Here is a 13352-nt window from a genome sequence, read left to right as displayed (position 1 = left end):
AGAGAGAGAGAGAGAGAGAGAGACAGAGGAGAGAGAGAGGAGAGAGAGAGACAGAGAGAGAGAGAGAGAGAGGAGAGAGAGAGAGGAGAGAGAGGACAGAGAGAGAGAGAGAGAGACAGAGAGAGAGAGAGAGAGAGAGAGAAATATGGGAGTATGAGTAAAGACAATAACGTCAACCCCTCCACAGTCAGCACGACCCCTCCACAGTCAGCACGACCCCTCCACAGTCAGCACGACCCCTCCACAGTCAGCACGACCCCTCCACAGCCAGCACGACCCCTCCACAGCCAGCACGACCCCTCCACAGCCAGCACGACCCCTCCACAGCCAGCACGACCCCTCCACAGCCAGCACGACCCCTCCACAGCCAGCACGACCCCTCCACAGTCAGCACGACCCCTCCACAGTCAGCACGACCCCTCCACAGTCAGCACGACCCCTCCACAGTCAGCACGACCCCTCCACAGTCAGCACGACCCCTCCACAGTCAGCACGACCCCTCCACAGTCAGCACGACCCCTCCACCACAGCACGACCCCTCCACAGTCAGCACGACCCCTCCACAGTCAGTACGACCCCTCCACAGTCAGTACGACCCCTCCACAGTCAGCACGACCCCTCCACAGTCAGCACGACCCCTCCACAGTCAGTACGACCCCTCCACAGTCATTACATTTACATTTAAGTCATTTAGCAGACGCTCTTATCCAGAGCGACTTACAACGACCCCTCTACAGTCAGCACGACCCCTCTGCAGTCAGCACGACCCCTCTGCAGTCAGCACGACCCCTCCGCAGTCAGCACGACCTGAGAGAGTGAGAGTGTGTTCATCTGTCTGACCTGTTTCTGCTGTCTCTCTGCCTCCTCTCTCTCCTGCTGGGCTCTCTCCTCCTCCTCCTCCGCCCTCCTTCTTTCCTCCTCTCTCCTCTGTCTCTCCTCAGCCTTACCACACCTGGACACACACAGATTACGTACACACACAGTACACAGAACACACACAGTACACACACACACAGTACACACACACACAGTTGTACCTCTCTGCCTCCTCCTGTATACCTCTCCTCTCCTCCCCTCTCTCCCTCTGTTCCCGGGCTTGTCTGCGTTTCTCTGCCAGGACTCGTGTAGCTTCCTCTGGGTCTGTGGTGCCTGCAGTAGGCTTATGGGCTGGGGAACTGCTCACACTCTCTACACACACACACACACACACACACACACACACACACACACACACACACACACACACACACACACACACACACACACACACACACACACACACACACACGTCATGTGGCTGTACAATGCAGTGATGTGGAATATCCAGAACAGCTGCTGATAACAGAACAGCTGCTGGTCGTCGACCAGTAGCAGTAACAGACCAGCTGCTGATCGTCCACCAGCAGCAGTAACAGACCAGCTGCTGATCGTCCACCAGCAGCAGTAACAGACCAGCTGCTGATCGTCCACCAGCAGCAGTAACAGACCAGCTGCTGATCGTCCACCAGCAGCAGTAACAGACCAGCTGCTGATCGTCCACCAGCAGCAGTAACAGACCAGCTGCTGATCGTCCACCAGCAGCAGTAACAGACCAGCTGCTGATCGTCCACCAGCAGCAGTAACAGACCAGCTGCTGATCGTCCACCAGCAGCAGTAACAGACCAGCTGCTGATCGTCCACCAGCAGCAGTAACAGACCAGCTGCTGATCGTCCACCAGCAGCAGTAACAGACCAGCTGCTGATCGTCCACCAGCAGCAGTAACAGAACGCTAGCTGCTGATAGGGTGTGTAGCCTCCACTCACCGCTGACGGCTGACAGTGTGTCTTTCGTGTCTGTGCTGGCTTTGGGTTGGCCCAGGCTCTGGGGGCGGGGCTGGGAGGGGGTCATAGCCCCCTGGTCTCTCTCAGGTCCTCCTGCCTGTAGTCCAATCAGAGACAGACTCTCTGGCACTGTCCTACTGGGCCTGAGGTTCCCCAAGTCCTCTCCAATGGGAGACCGTAGCTGCTTGGGGGTGGAGGGGCGAGGGGAAAGCTTCTGGGGGGGTCTGGATGGAGGAAGGGACAGTTTCTGGGGGGGTCTGGAGGGAGAAAGGGACAGTTTCTGGGGGGGTCTGGAGGGAGAAAGGGGAGAGAGTGTTTGGCTATTCTGAAATGGCACCCTATTCCCTATATAGTGCACTACTTTTATTGAACCTTTATTTAACTAAGTCAGTTAAGAATAAATTCTTATTTACAATGACGGTCTACCGGGGAACAGTGGGTTAACTGCCTTGTTCAGGGGCAGAACGACAGATTTGTACCTTGTCAGCTCGGGGATTCGATCTAGCAACCTTTCGGTTACTAGTCCAACGCTCTAACCACTAAGCTGCCTGCCGGCCCAACCAGAGCCTTAGGTTCTGACCCACTAACATTGCTCTAACAGACGAGGTAATTCAGGAGACAGTCCATAGAATGACATGTACAATTTCTATACTATGACTGTGCAAACTCTCAGATCTCTTATGAGCTGCTATTCTACCAACCTGCCAGGTGAGGGCGCTGTCACACTACTCTGCTGTTTCCCTGGTGACCGGAACCTCTTGGCAGTAGGCGTGGTCAGAGGCGGCGTGGTCAGAGGAGGTGTGGTCAGAGGAGGTGTGGTCAGAGGCAGGGAGAGGTTGCTCCAAGACTTCCTGACAAAGTCCTTATGCTTATCCTTACACACACGCACACAGAGACACACACACACACGCAGAGACACACACACACATTCACACACGCAGAGACACACACACACACAAATAGGTCATGCCGTCAGACAGAATCCAGTCAGATACAGCAGATAGATGAAACGATCTTCAATTAATGTGGGACTGCCTCCTCTTCCTCTGACACCACATGACTGAAGGTGGTCCAAACTGACTAATGGTAGTGTATTGATGCTAACTCTAACATGGGACAGTGTGGGGGTCCAAACTGACTGATGGTAGCGTATTGATGCTAACATGGGACAGTGTGGGGGTCCAAACTGACTGACGGTAGCGTATTGATGCTAACGCTAACATGGGACAGTGTGGGGGTCCAAACTGACTGATGGTAGTGTATTGATGCTAACGCTAACATGGGACAGTGTGGGGGTCCAGACTGACTGATGGTAGCGTATTGATGCTAACGCTAACATGGGACAGTGTGGGGGTCCAAACTGACTGATGGTAGTGTATTGATGCTAACTCTAACATGGGACAGTGTGGGGGTCCAAACTGACTGATGGTAGCGTATTGATGCTAACATGGGACAGTGTGGGGGTCCAAACTGACTGACGGTAGCGTATTGATGCTAACGCTAACATGGGACAGTGTGGGGGTCCAAACTGACTGACGGTAGCGTATTGATGCTAACATGGGACAGTGTGGGGGTCCAAACTGACTGATGGTAGCGTATTGATGCTAACATGGAACAGTGTATGTGATAAATTGCAGTGGTTTTTCAATATCAAATCATTTCTGGGTAACAATTAAGTATCTTACTGTGATTGTTTTACATTAAAATGGATGACTAGAAACTATTCGGTTGACCGTTTTATCTGTGGATTAATTGTCGGAGTAGTGGACCTTGTGCATTTCAGGTAAAATAACAACCCAACGTTTATATCCCAGGACAAATTAGCTAGCAACAGCAAGCTAGCTAGCTAAATTACCATAAATGTTTAATGCTTTTCGACCAGTCCCCAAATTAATATAAATTGGTTCGTTTAGATATTTCAACCAGCGTGTCCTGATCGCGTCTGGAGCAGGTGGACAAACATCAACACTCGCGCGAGCGGTCTGGTCAGCAGAGCAATTTCTCAACAAATCATTTAGACTGTCTGGGAGAGCTCTGAATGGGGAGACCAAAACTCCAACTCATCAAAACAGGCTGAAATTTCAGAAGAAAAAAAAAGAAAGTCAAGTTTTTGACTGGACTGGAACTTTAAAAGCTGCAATGTGTCACTTTTTGGGCGACCTGACCAAATTCACATAGAACTACGAGTTATAGATCTGTCATTCTCGATGAAAGCAAGTCTAAGAAGATCTGTTCTACGTACGTTATTTCTATGCTTCCCATTCTTAAGATTTGTTTTTGCGTCTTTTACTTTTTGGTTTGGAACAAATCAGCTTGGTGATGGAAATAGACGTCTCAGCCGTTTAGATGGTTGTATGATTCTCTACATTATACTCTCTTGTTTTGTCACAGAAACTGAAATGAGGTTAATTATTAGAACGTTAGCAACCAGGAAACGGTGGAGGTATTTCTGCATAGTGCAGCTTTAATAATGTCATAATCCATCACAGACAAACAGACAGATGGGTGAAGAGCACACAGTCTGACTGATCTATTGTGTCTGACTGACCTGGTTTTCACCGATGCACGCATCAAGTCCTACCGGTGCAGGTTGATGATGTCATGTTTTACCGGTGCGGGTTGATGATGTCATGTGCTACCCGGTGCGAGGTGATGATGTCATTTCCTACCCGGTGCGGGTTGATGATGTCATGTGTTACCCAGTGCAGGTTGATGTCATGTGCTACCCCGGTGCGGGTTGATGATGTCATGTCCTACCCGGTGCAGGTTGATGATGTCATGTGTTACCCGGTGCAGGTTGATGTCATGTGTTACCCGGTGCAGGTTGATGATGTCATCTTACCGGTGTGTTGCCGGTGGTCCTCCTGCGATTGGTCATGTCCCTGGGGAGGCGTGGCTCTTGACTGCGGCAGACGGTCAGAGGCTGGGACTGGATGGACTTGAAGGACATAGATCCCATGGGGTGGCAGGACACTGAGCGAGGACATACAGGCATGCCTCCTGTCATACGGTTACCACCAATCAGGGGTTAGCCATGGACAGGATGGGTTAAAGGAGCGATGGATCGGGTGGAGCAGAGAGAGGGGGTGAGGCACGGAGCAGAGGGAGAGAGGGGGTGAGGCACGGAGCAGAGGGAGAGAGGGGGTGAGGCACGGAGCAGAGGGAGAGAGGGGGTGAGGCACGGAGCAGAGAGGGGGTGAGGCACGGAGCAGAGAGGGGGTGAGGCACGGAGCAGAGGGAGAGAGGGGGTGAGGCACGGAGCAGAGAGGGGGTGAGGCACGGAGCAGAGAGGGGGTGAGGCACGGAGCAGAGAGGGGGTGAGGCACGGAGCAGAGGGAGAGAGGGGGTGAGGCACGGAGCAGAGGGAGAGAGGGGGTGAGGCACGGAGCAGAGGGAGAGAGGGGGTGAGGCACGGAGCAGAGGGAGAGAGGGGGTGAGGCACGGAGCAGAGGGAGAGAGGGGGTGAGGCACGGAGCAGAGGGAGAGAGAATAAGAGGAGAATGTTACCACTGGTCATCAGGGACCTAAACCCATCAGGGACCTAAACCCATCAGGGACCTAAACCCATCAGGGACCTAAACCCATCAGGGACCTAAACCCATCAGGGACCTAAACCCATCCGTAGATCAGACAGGTTAGTGATGTAATCAATCAGAGCTCACTGCACCCATCAGTTTGTGAGATGTAGTTAGTGTTGGTGTGTGTTCAGGTGTGTTACCTGTGTCTCCAGACAGGCTCATGGCGCTGCGGCTGCGTGCCAGGTAGGAGTGTGTGGGCTGTAGCAGACGATTGACCACGGTGTTCTCCCACGGGGTCAATGGCATACAGCGCACGCCTGGAACGAACACACACACAGATCGTTAGCTGAGATGCATCGTTAGCTGAGATCGCCATAGTAACATGCAGTAAGGGGAGGATCGCCATAGTAACATGCAGTAAGGGGAGGATCGCCATAGTAACATGCAGTAAGGGGAGGATCGCCATAGTAACATGCAGTAAGGGGAGGATCGCCATAGTAACATGCAGTAAGGGGAGGATCGCCATAGTAACATGCAGTAAGGGGAGGATCGCCATAGTAACATGCAGTAAGGGGAGGATCGCCATAGTAACATGCAGTAAGGGGAGGATCGCCATAGTAACATGCAGTAAGGGGAGGATCGCCATAGTAACATGCAGTAAGGGGAGGATCGCCATAGTAACATGCAGTAAGGGGAGGATCGCCATAGTAACATGCAATAAGGGAAGGATCGCCATAGTAACATGCAGTAAGGAAGGGATCGCCATAGTAACTGAGAAAACATGCAAAAGAACATGGTGAATTAAGTGAACCGTTCTGTGCTTTAACCAGAGCGACAGACGGATCCGTGTCCTTATGGGTTTCATCTGAGATGCAGACATCATGGTGGACCGTTTAGGGGAGATTCACGCATATGATCCACTTCCCAGAGTCCCTTTCATACATTATCCAATTACTTAATACATGACTTACTGAAAGACAGAGCTGGTGTGTGAGTGTGAGAGATTTGGTGTGTGAACACAGTGAAGCACCCAAGCCATGCTGAAACTCTTGGTGGCTCGCCCGGGGACCGGGAGGATCTTAGCGGCGCGTCCGGGGACAGGGAGGATCTTAGCGGCGCGCCCGGGGACAGGGAGGATCTTAGCGGCGCGTCCGGGGACAGGGAGGATCTTAGCGGCGCGCCCGGGGACAGGGAGGATCTTAGCGGCGCGCCCGGGGACAGGGAGGATCTTAGCGGCGCGCCCGGGGACAGGGAGGATCTTAGCGGCGCGCCCGGGGACAGGGAGGATCTTAGCGGCGCGCCCGGGGACCGGGAGGATCTTAGCGGCGCGCCCGGGGACCGGCAGGATCTTAGCGGCGCGCCCGGGGACCGGCAGGATCTTAGCGGCGCGCCCGGGGACCGGCAGGATCTTAGCGGCGCGCCCGGGGACCGGCAGGATCTTAGCGGCGCGCCCGGGGACCGGCAGGATCTTAGCGGCGCGTCCGGGGACAGGGAGGATCTTAGCGGCGCGCCCGGGGACCGGCAGGATCTTAGCGGCGCGCCCGGGGACCGGCAGGATCTTAGCGGCGCGCCCGGGGACCGGCAGGATCTTAGCGGCGCGCCCGGGGACCGGCAGGATCTTAGCGGCGCGCCCGGGGACAGGGAGGATCTTAGCGGCGCGCCCGGGGACAGGGAGGATCTTAGCGGCGCGCCCGGGGACAGGGAGGATCTTAGCGGCGCGCCCGGGGACAGGGAGGATCTTAGCGGCGCGCCCGGGGACAGGGAGGATCTTAGCGGCGCGCCCGGGGACAGGGAGGATCTTAGCGGCGCGTCCGGGGACAGGGAGGATCTTAGCGGCGCGCCCGGGTACAGGGAGGATCTTAGCGCCGCGCCCGGGCACAGGGAGGATCTTAGCGCCGCGCCCGGGCACAGGGAGGATCTTAGCGCCGCGTCCGGGGACCGGGAGGATCTTAGCGCCGCGTCCGGGGACCGGGAGGATCTTAGCGGCTCGTCCGGGGACCGGGAGGATCTTAGCGGCTCGTCCGGGGACCGGGAGGATCTTAGCGGCTCGTCCGGGGACCGGGAGGATCTTAGCGGCTCGTCCGGGGACCGGGAGGATCTTAGCGGCTCGTCCGGGGACCGGGAGGATCTTAGCGCCGCGCCCGGGGACCGGGAGGATCTTAGCGCCGCGTCCGGGGACCGGGAGGATCTTAGCGGCGCGCCCGGGGACCGGGAGGATCTTAGCGGCGCGCCCGGGGACAGGGAGGATCTTAGCGGCGCGCCCGGGGACAGGGAGGATCTTAGCGGCGCGCCCGGGGACCGGCAGGATCTTAGCGGCACGTCCGGGGACCGGCAGGATCAATGGACAGAGGGATAAAAGTGTGACATGCAGGATTCAGAACAAGCTTCCCAGACAAAACACCTCTGGACAGATGCACACAGGCTGGAAACTATCCAGTCAACAGCATAGGCCTGCTTCCCCTGATGATCCAGGCCCTGTCTCAACAGCATAGGCCTGCTTCCCCTGATGATCCAGGCCCTGTCTCAACAGCATAGGCCTGCTTCCCCTGATGATCCAGGCCCTGTCTCAACAGCATAGGCCTGCTTCCCCTGATGATCCAGGCCCTGTCTCAACAGCATAGGCCTGCTTCCCCTGATGATCCAAGCCCTGTCTCAACAGCATAGGCCTGCTTCCCCTGATGATCCAGGCCCTGTCTCAACAGCATAGGCCTGCTTCCCCTGATGATCCAGGCCCGTCTCAACAGCATAGGCCTGCTTCCCCTGATGATCCAGGCCCTGTCTCAACAGCATAGGCCTGCTTCCCCTGATGATCCAGGCCCGTCTCAACAGCATAGGCCTGCTTCCCCTGATGATCCAGGCCCTTTCTCAACAGCATAGGCCTGCTTCCCCTGATGATCCAGGCCCTGTCTCAACAGCTTAGGCCTGCTTCCCCTGATGATCCAGGCCCCGTCTCAACAGCATAGGCCTGCTTCCCCTGATGATCCAGGCCCTGTCTCAACAGCATAGGCCTGCTTCCCCTGATGATCCAGGCCCTGTCTCAACAGCTTAGGCCTGCTTCCCCTGATGATCCAGGCCCTGTCTCAACAGCATAGGCCTGCTTCCCCTGATGATCCAGGCCCCGTCTCAACAGCATAGGCCTGCTTCCCCTGATGATCCAGGCCCCGTCCCAACAGCATAGGCCTGCTTCCCCTGATGATCCAGGCCCTGTCTCAACAGCATAGGCCTGCTTCCCCTGATGATCCAGGCCCTGTCTCAACAGCATAGGCCTGCTTCCCCTGATGATCCAGGCCCTGTCTCAACAGCATAGGCCTGCTTCCCCTGATGATCCAGGCCCCGTCTCAAACAGCTACCTATTCCCTTCATAGTACACTACTTCTGACCACGGCCCATAGGGAACAGACTGCCATTTGAGACTCAGCCCCAGTCTACTAGGCAGGTATCCAGACATGGCTAAAGTATACTGATGTTGTTTTCCTCACTAACTGCACTAAACAGACCTCTATTCTAGACTACAGGAACCACGATATAAATAAGACTGTCTGTACATGGCCACTCTTCAAACAGATGATCCTCAATAGAGAAAACCTGATCCCATTAACTCAACACCTAGAACTACATTACCGTCCGTCTCCTAGACCACTTAGAACTACATTACCTTCTGTCTCCTAGAACTACATTACCGTCCGTCTCCTAGAACTACATTACCGTCCGTCTCCTAGAACTACATTACCGTCCGTCTCCTAGAACTACATTACCGTCCGTCTCCTAGAACTACATTACCGTCTGTCTCCTAGACCACCTAGAACTGCATTACCGTCTGTCTCCTAGAACTACATGACCGTCTGTCTCCTAGAACTACATGACCGTCTGTCTCCTAGAACTACATTACCGTCTGTCTCCTAGAACTACATTACCTTCTGTCTCCTAGAACTACATTACCTTCTGTCTCCTAGACCACCTAGAACTACATTACCGTTTTTCTCCTAGAACTACATTACCTTCTGTCTCCTAGAACTACATTACCGTCTGTCTCCTAGACCACCTAGAACTACATTACCGTCTGTCTCCTAGAACTACATTACCGTCTGTCTCCTAGAACTACATTACCTTCTGTCTCCTAGAACTACATTACCGTCTGTCTCCTAGAACTACATTACCGTCTGTCTCCTAGACCACCTAGAACTACATTACCGTCTGTCTCCTAGACCACCTAGAACTACATTACCTTCTGTCTCCTAGACCACCTAGAACTACATTACCTTCTGTCTCCTAGACCACCTAGAACTACATTACCTTCTGTCTCCTAGAACTACATGACCGTCTGTCTCCTAGAACTACATGACCATCTGTCTCCTAGAACTACATTACCTTCTGTCTCCTAGAACTACATTACCGTCTGTCTCCTAGACCACCTAGAACTACATTACCGTCTGTCTCCTAGAACTACATTACCGTCTGTCTCCTAGAACTACATTAACGTCTGTCTCCTAGAACTACATTACCGTCTGTCTCCTAGAACTACATTACCGTCTGTCTCCTAGACCACCTAGAACTACATGACCGTCTGTCTCCTAGACCACCTAGAACTACATTACCTTCTGTCTCCTAGAACTACATGACCGTCTGTCTCCTAGAACTACATTACCGTCTGTCTCCTAGAACTACATTACCGTCTGTCTCCTAGAACTACATGACCGTCTGTCTCCTAGAACTACATTACTGTCTGTCTCCTAGAACTACATTACTGTCTGTCACCTAGAACTACATTACCGTCTGTCTCCTAGACCACCTATAACTACATTAGCATCTGTCTCCTAGACCACCTTGTGTGATAATGATAATAAATGCAGATTGATTTAAATGCAGAACAGATTGATTTTCATATAAACACAGTAGAAAAGGAGATTTAAAAAATGTTTCAAGAACATTTAATGTGGTCTGTATTACAAACCTTTAATAATAATAATAATAATGACTGAGAACTAATGTGTTTGTAGAATGTTATAGAACAGTGTTGGGATAACTGATTTTAAAGTGGGATGTTTTTCATCCTTGAAAAATGTCCATCCTCAGATGGACAATCAAGTTCTATTGTAATTTGAAGAGATCAGTTTCCAGCCTGTGATCTGAGAGGTGGGAGTGAGGGTGATTACAGAGTAAAAATTCCCTATTTTCCCAGAACCACCTTGGGATTTGTAGTGGGCGGTCTTTCCCCCTGGTAGGCGGAGTTTGGACTGTGATTTGTTAAGTAAGGGCGAAGAGGAGGTCCTTTTCTGTAACACTGAGAGGAGCAATGACAATCACCACACTTAAAACACGCCACACAGACGAAATTAGAGTATCAAATATCATGCCACAACACGGCAGGAAGCCTACACGTAAACACCAGACTGTGAACATGCTGCATTTACTCAGATTGTAAACTTTACTCTACAAACCAAACAATGAGAACTTAGAGATGAAACAGACACTGTAGAGAGGTAACAGCAATAACATATTAATACCTTTTCCTGTACAATAACTATAATATATAATAATATAAAGACACCAAAAATATAAAACGCAACATGCGTTTTATATTATACTGAGTTACAATTCATATAAGGAAATCAGTTAATTAAATGAAATTCATTGTGTCTTTATCTATGGATTTCACATGACTGGGCAGGGGTTCAGCTATGGGGAATACTCCTCAGCCGCCCCACCGCTTCCAAATTCCCTAAAATGACGTTGTAGGCGGCTTATGGTAGAGAAATGAACATTCAATTCTCTGGCAACAGCTCTGGTTGACATTCCTGCAGTCGGCATGCCAGTTACACGCTCCCTCAAAACTAGAGACCATCTGTGGCATTGTGTTGTGTGACAAAACTGAACATTTTAAAAAGTGGCCTTTTTATTGTCCCCAACACAAGGTGCACCTGTGTAATGATCATGGTGTTTAAATCAGCTTCTTGAAATGTCACACCTGTCAGGTGGATGGATTATATTGGCAAAGGAGAAATGCTTACTAACAGGATGTAAACATTTTTTGTGCATATGTACAATTTCTGGGATTTTTTTTCAGATCATGAAACTTGGGACCAACACTTTACATGTTGCGTTTATATTTTTGTTTAGTGTATATAAACGTGTGTGTGTGTGTGTGTGTGTTTACCTCTGTCTGGAGAATGTAAGAGTGTGGCAGAGGAGTAGGACAGTCTCTTGGTTATAACTGGATCAGCTGCATGTTTGGAAAGGTTTACGGTCGACACAGACCGCCTGTCAGCATCTACAGACACACAGATACACAGAACAGACATACATCAGATAACAGACTGACAGACAGAGCTGAGAGAGAGCTGAGAGAGAGGGGGAGAGGGGGGAGACCTGATAGAGAGAGGGGGAAAGAGTTGAGAGAGAGAGAGGGGGAGACCTGATAGAGAGAGCTGATAGAGAGAGGGGGAGAGCTGAGAGAGAGAGGGGGAGAGCTGAGAGAGAGAGGGGGGAGAAAGTGAAAACAAAGGGAGCGCTAGAGAGCTCTCTCCAGCCAACACACTCTCTAAAGGTGCTACTGCTCTATTCTATAGTAAAACCAGGTCTGTTAGCATGCTGGAACTGACAGCATTATGCTGCTAGCATCTGGGGGCTAGCTCAGAGGACAGGGAACCCGTACCTAGTGATGGTAGCTAGCATCTGGGGGCTAGCTCAGAGGAAAGGGATGGTAGCTAGCATCTGGGGGCTAGCTCAGAGGACAAGGAACCCGTACCTAGCGATGGTAGCTAGCATCTGGGGGCTAGCTCAGCGGAAAGGGATGGTAGCTAGCATCTGGGGGCTAGCTCAGAGGACAGGGAACCTGTAGCTAGTGATGGTAGCTAGGATCTGGGGGCTAGCTCAGAGGACAGGGAACCCGTACCTAGTGATGGTAGCTAGCATCTGGGGGCTAGCTCAGAGGAAAGGGAACCTGTACCTAGTGATGGTAGCTAGCATCTGGGGGCTAGCTCAGAGGACAGGGAACCTGTACCTAGTGATGGTAGCTAGCATCTGTGGGCTAGCTCAGAGGACAGGGAACCTGTACCTAGTGATGGTAGCTAGCATCTGGGGGCTAGCTCAGGGGACAGGGAACCTTACCTAGTGATGGTAGCTAGCATCTGGGGGCTAGCTCAGAGGAAAGGGAACCTGTACCTAGTGACGGTAGCTAGCATCTGGGGGCTAGCTCAGAGGAAAGGGAACCTGTACCTAGTGACGGTAGCTAGCATCTGGGGGCTAGCTCAGAGGAAAGGGAACCTGTACCTAGTGACGGTAGCTAGCATCTGGGGGCTAGCTCAGAGGAAAGGGATGGTAGCTAGCATCTGGGGGCTAGCTCAGAGGACAGGGAACCTGTACCTAGTGATGGTAGCTAGCATCTGGGGGCTAGCTCAGAGGACAGGGAACCTGTACCTAGTGATGGTAGCTAGCATGTAGCTAGCATCTGGGGGCTAGCTCAGAGGACAGGGAACCTGTACCTAGTGACGGTAGCTAGCATCTGGGGGCTAGCTCAGAGGAAAGGGATGGTAGCTAGCATTAGTCAGATATCCGCCATAGTTAAGCAGTGTTGTAATGACTTGTGAATCAACTTGGTCATTGGTGATCCGGACTTGGACCGGGCTTCTCGTGACTTGGACCGGGCTTCTCGTGACTTGGACCGGGCTTCTCGTGACCCTACATCCTCCAGGAGTGTACACCCTCCATCCTCCAGTAGTGTATACCCTCCAGGAGTGTACACCCTAAATCCTCCAGTAGTGTATACCCTCCAGGAGTGTACACCCTACATCCTCCAGTAGGGTACACCCTCCATCCTCCAGTAGGGTACATCCTCCAGGAGTGTACGCCCTACAGGAGTGTACACCCTACATCCTCCAGGAGTGTACACCCTCCATCCTCCAGTAGTGTACATCCTCCAGGAGTGTACACCCTCCATCCTCCAGTAGTGTACATCCTCCAGGAGTGTACACCCTACAGGAGTGTACACCCTACATCCTCCAGGAGTGTACATCC

General features: G+C 52.5%; 1 protein-coding gene and 1 long non-coding RNA gene across 4 annotated transcripts in view; both read right to left on the bottom strand.

The window, feature by feature from the left end:
- Nucleotides 1-885: 885 nt before the first annotated feature.
- The window catches only part of map7b (microtubule-associated protein 7b), a gene marked incomplete at its 3' end in the record, with an annotated part of 48945 nt that continues 36478 nt past the window's right edge, over nt 886-13352 (bottom strand). The window contains 8 exon segments of one of the 2 annotated variants that reach the window (XM_029742987.1): nt 886-952; nt 1038-1188; nt 1804-2111; nt 2523-2695; nt 4664-4821; nt 5540-5656; nt 10525-10620; nt 11494-11607. In XM_029742987.1, coding sequence (XP_029598847.1) covers nt 886-952; nt 1038-1188; nt 1804-2111; nt 2523-2695; nt 4664-4821; nt 5540-5656; nt 10525-10620; nt 11494-11607 — 1184 coding nt within the window. 2 annotated transcript variants of the gene reach the window in all.
- Nucleotides 8814-10514, bottom strand: LOC115180830 (uncharacterized). Of its 2 annotated transcripts, none has more exons than XR_003873163.1 (2): nt 9920-10514; nt 8814-9885 (listed from the first exon to the last, which is right to left on the bottom strand). It is a non-coding gene; the product is annotated as an uncharacterized LOC115180830 (long non-coding RNA). The 2 variants fall into 2 exon arrangements; XR_003873164.1 differs by having other exon boundaries at nt 8814-9876.

The sequence above is a fragment of the Salmo trutta genome, unplaced genomic scaffold (assembly GCF_901001165.1).
Source record: "Salmo trutta unplaced genomic scaffold, fSalTru1.1, whole genome shotgun sequence".
Classification (NCBI taxonomy): Eukaryota; Metazoa; Chordata; class Actinopteri; order Salmoniformes; family Salmonidae; genus Salmo; species Salmo trutta.
The sequence above is the reverse complement of the archived record's forward strand: the minus strand, read 5'-3'. Positions and strand labels throughout refer to the sequence as shown.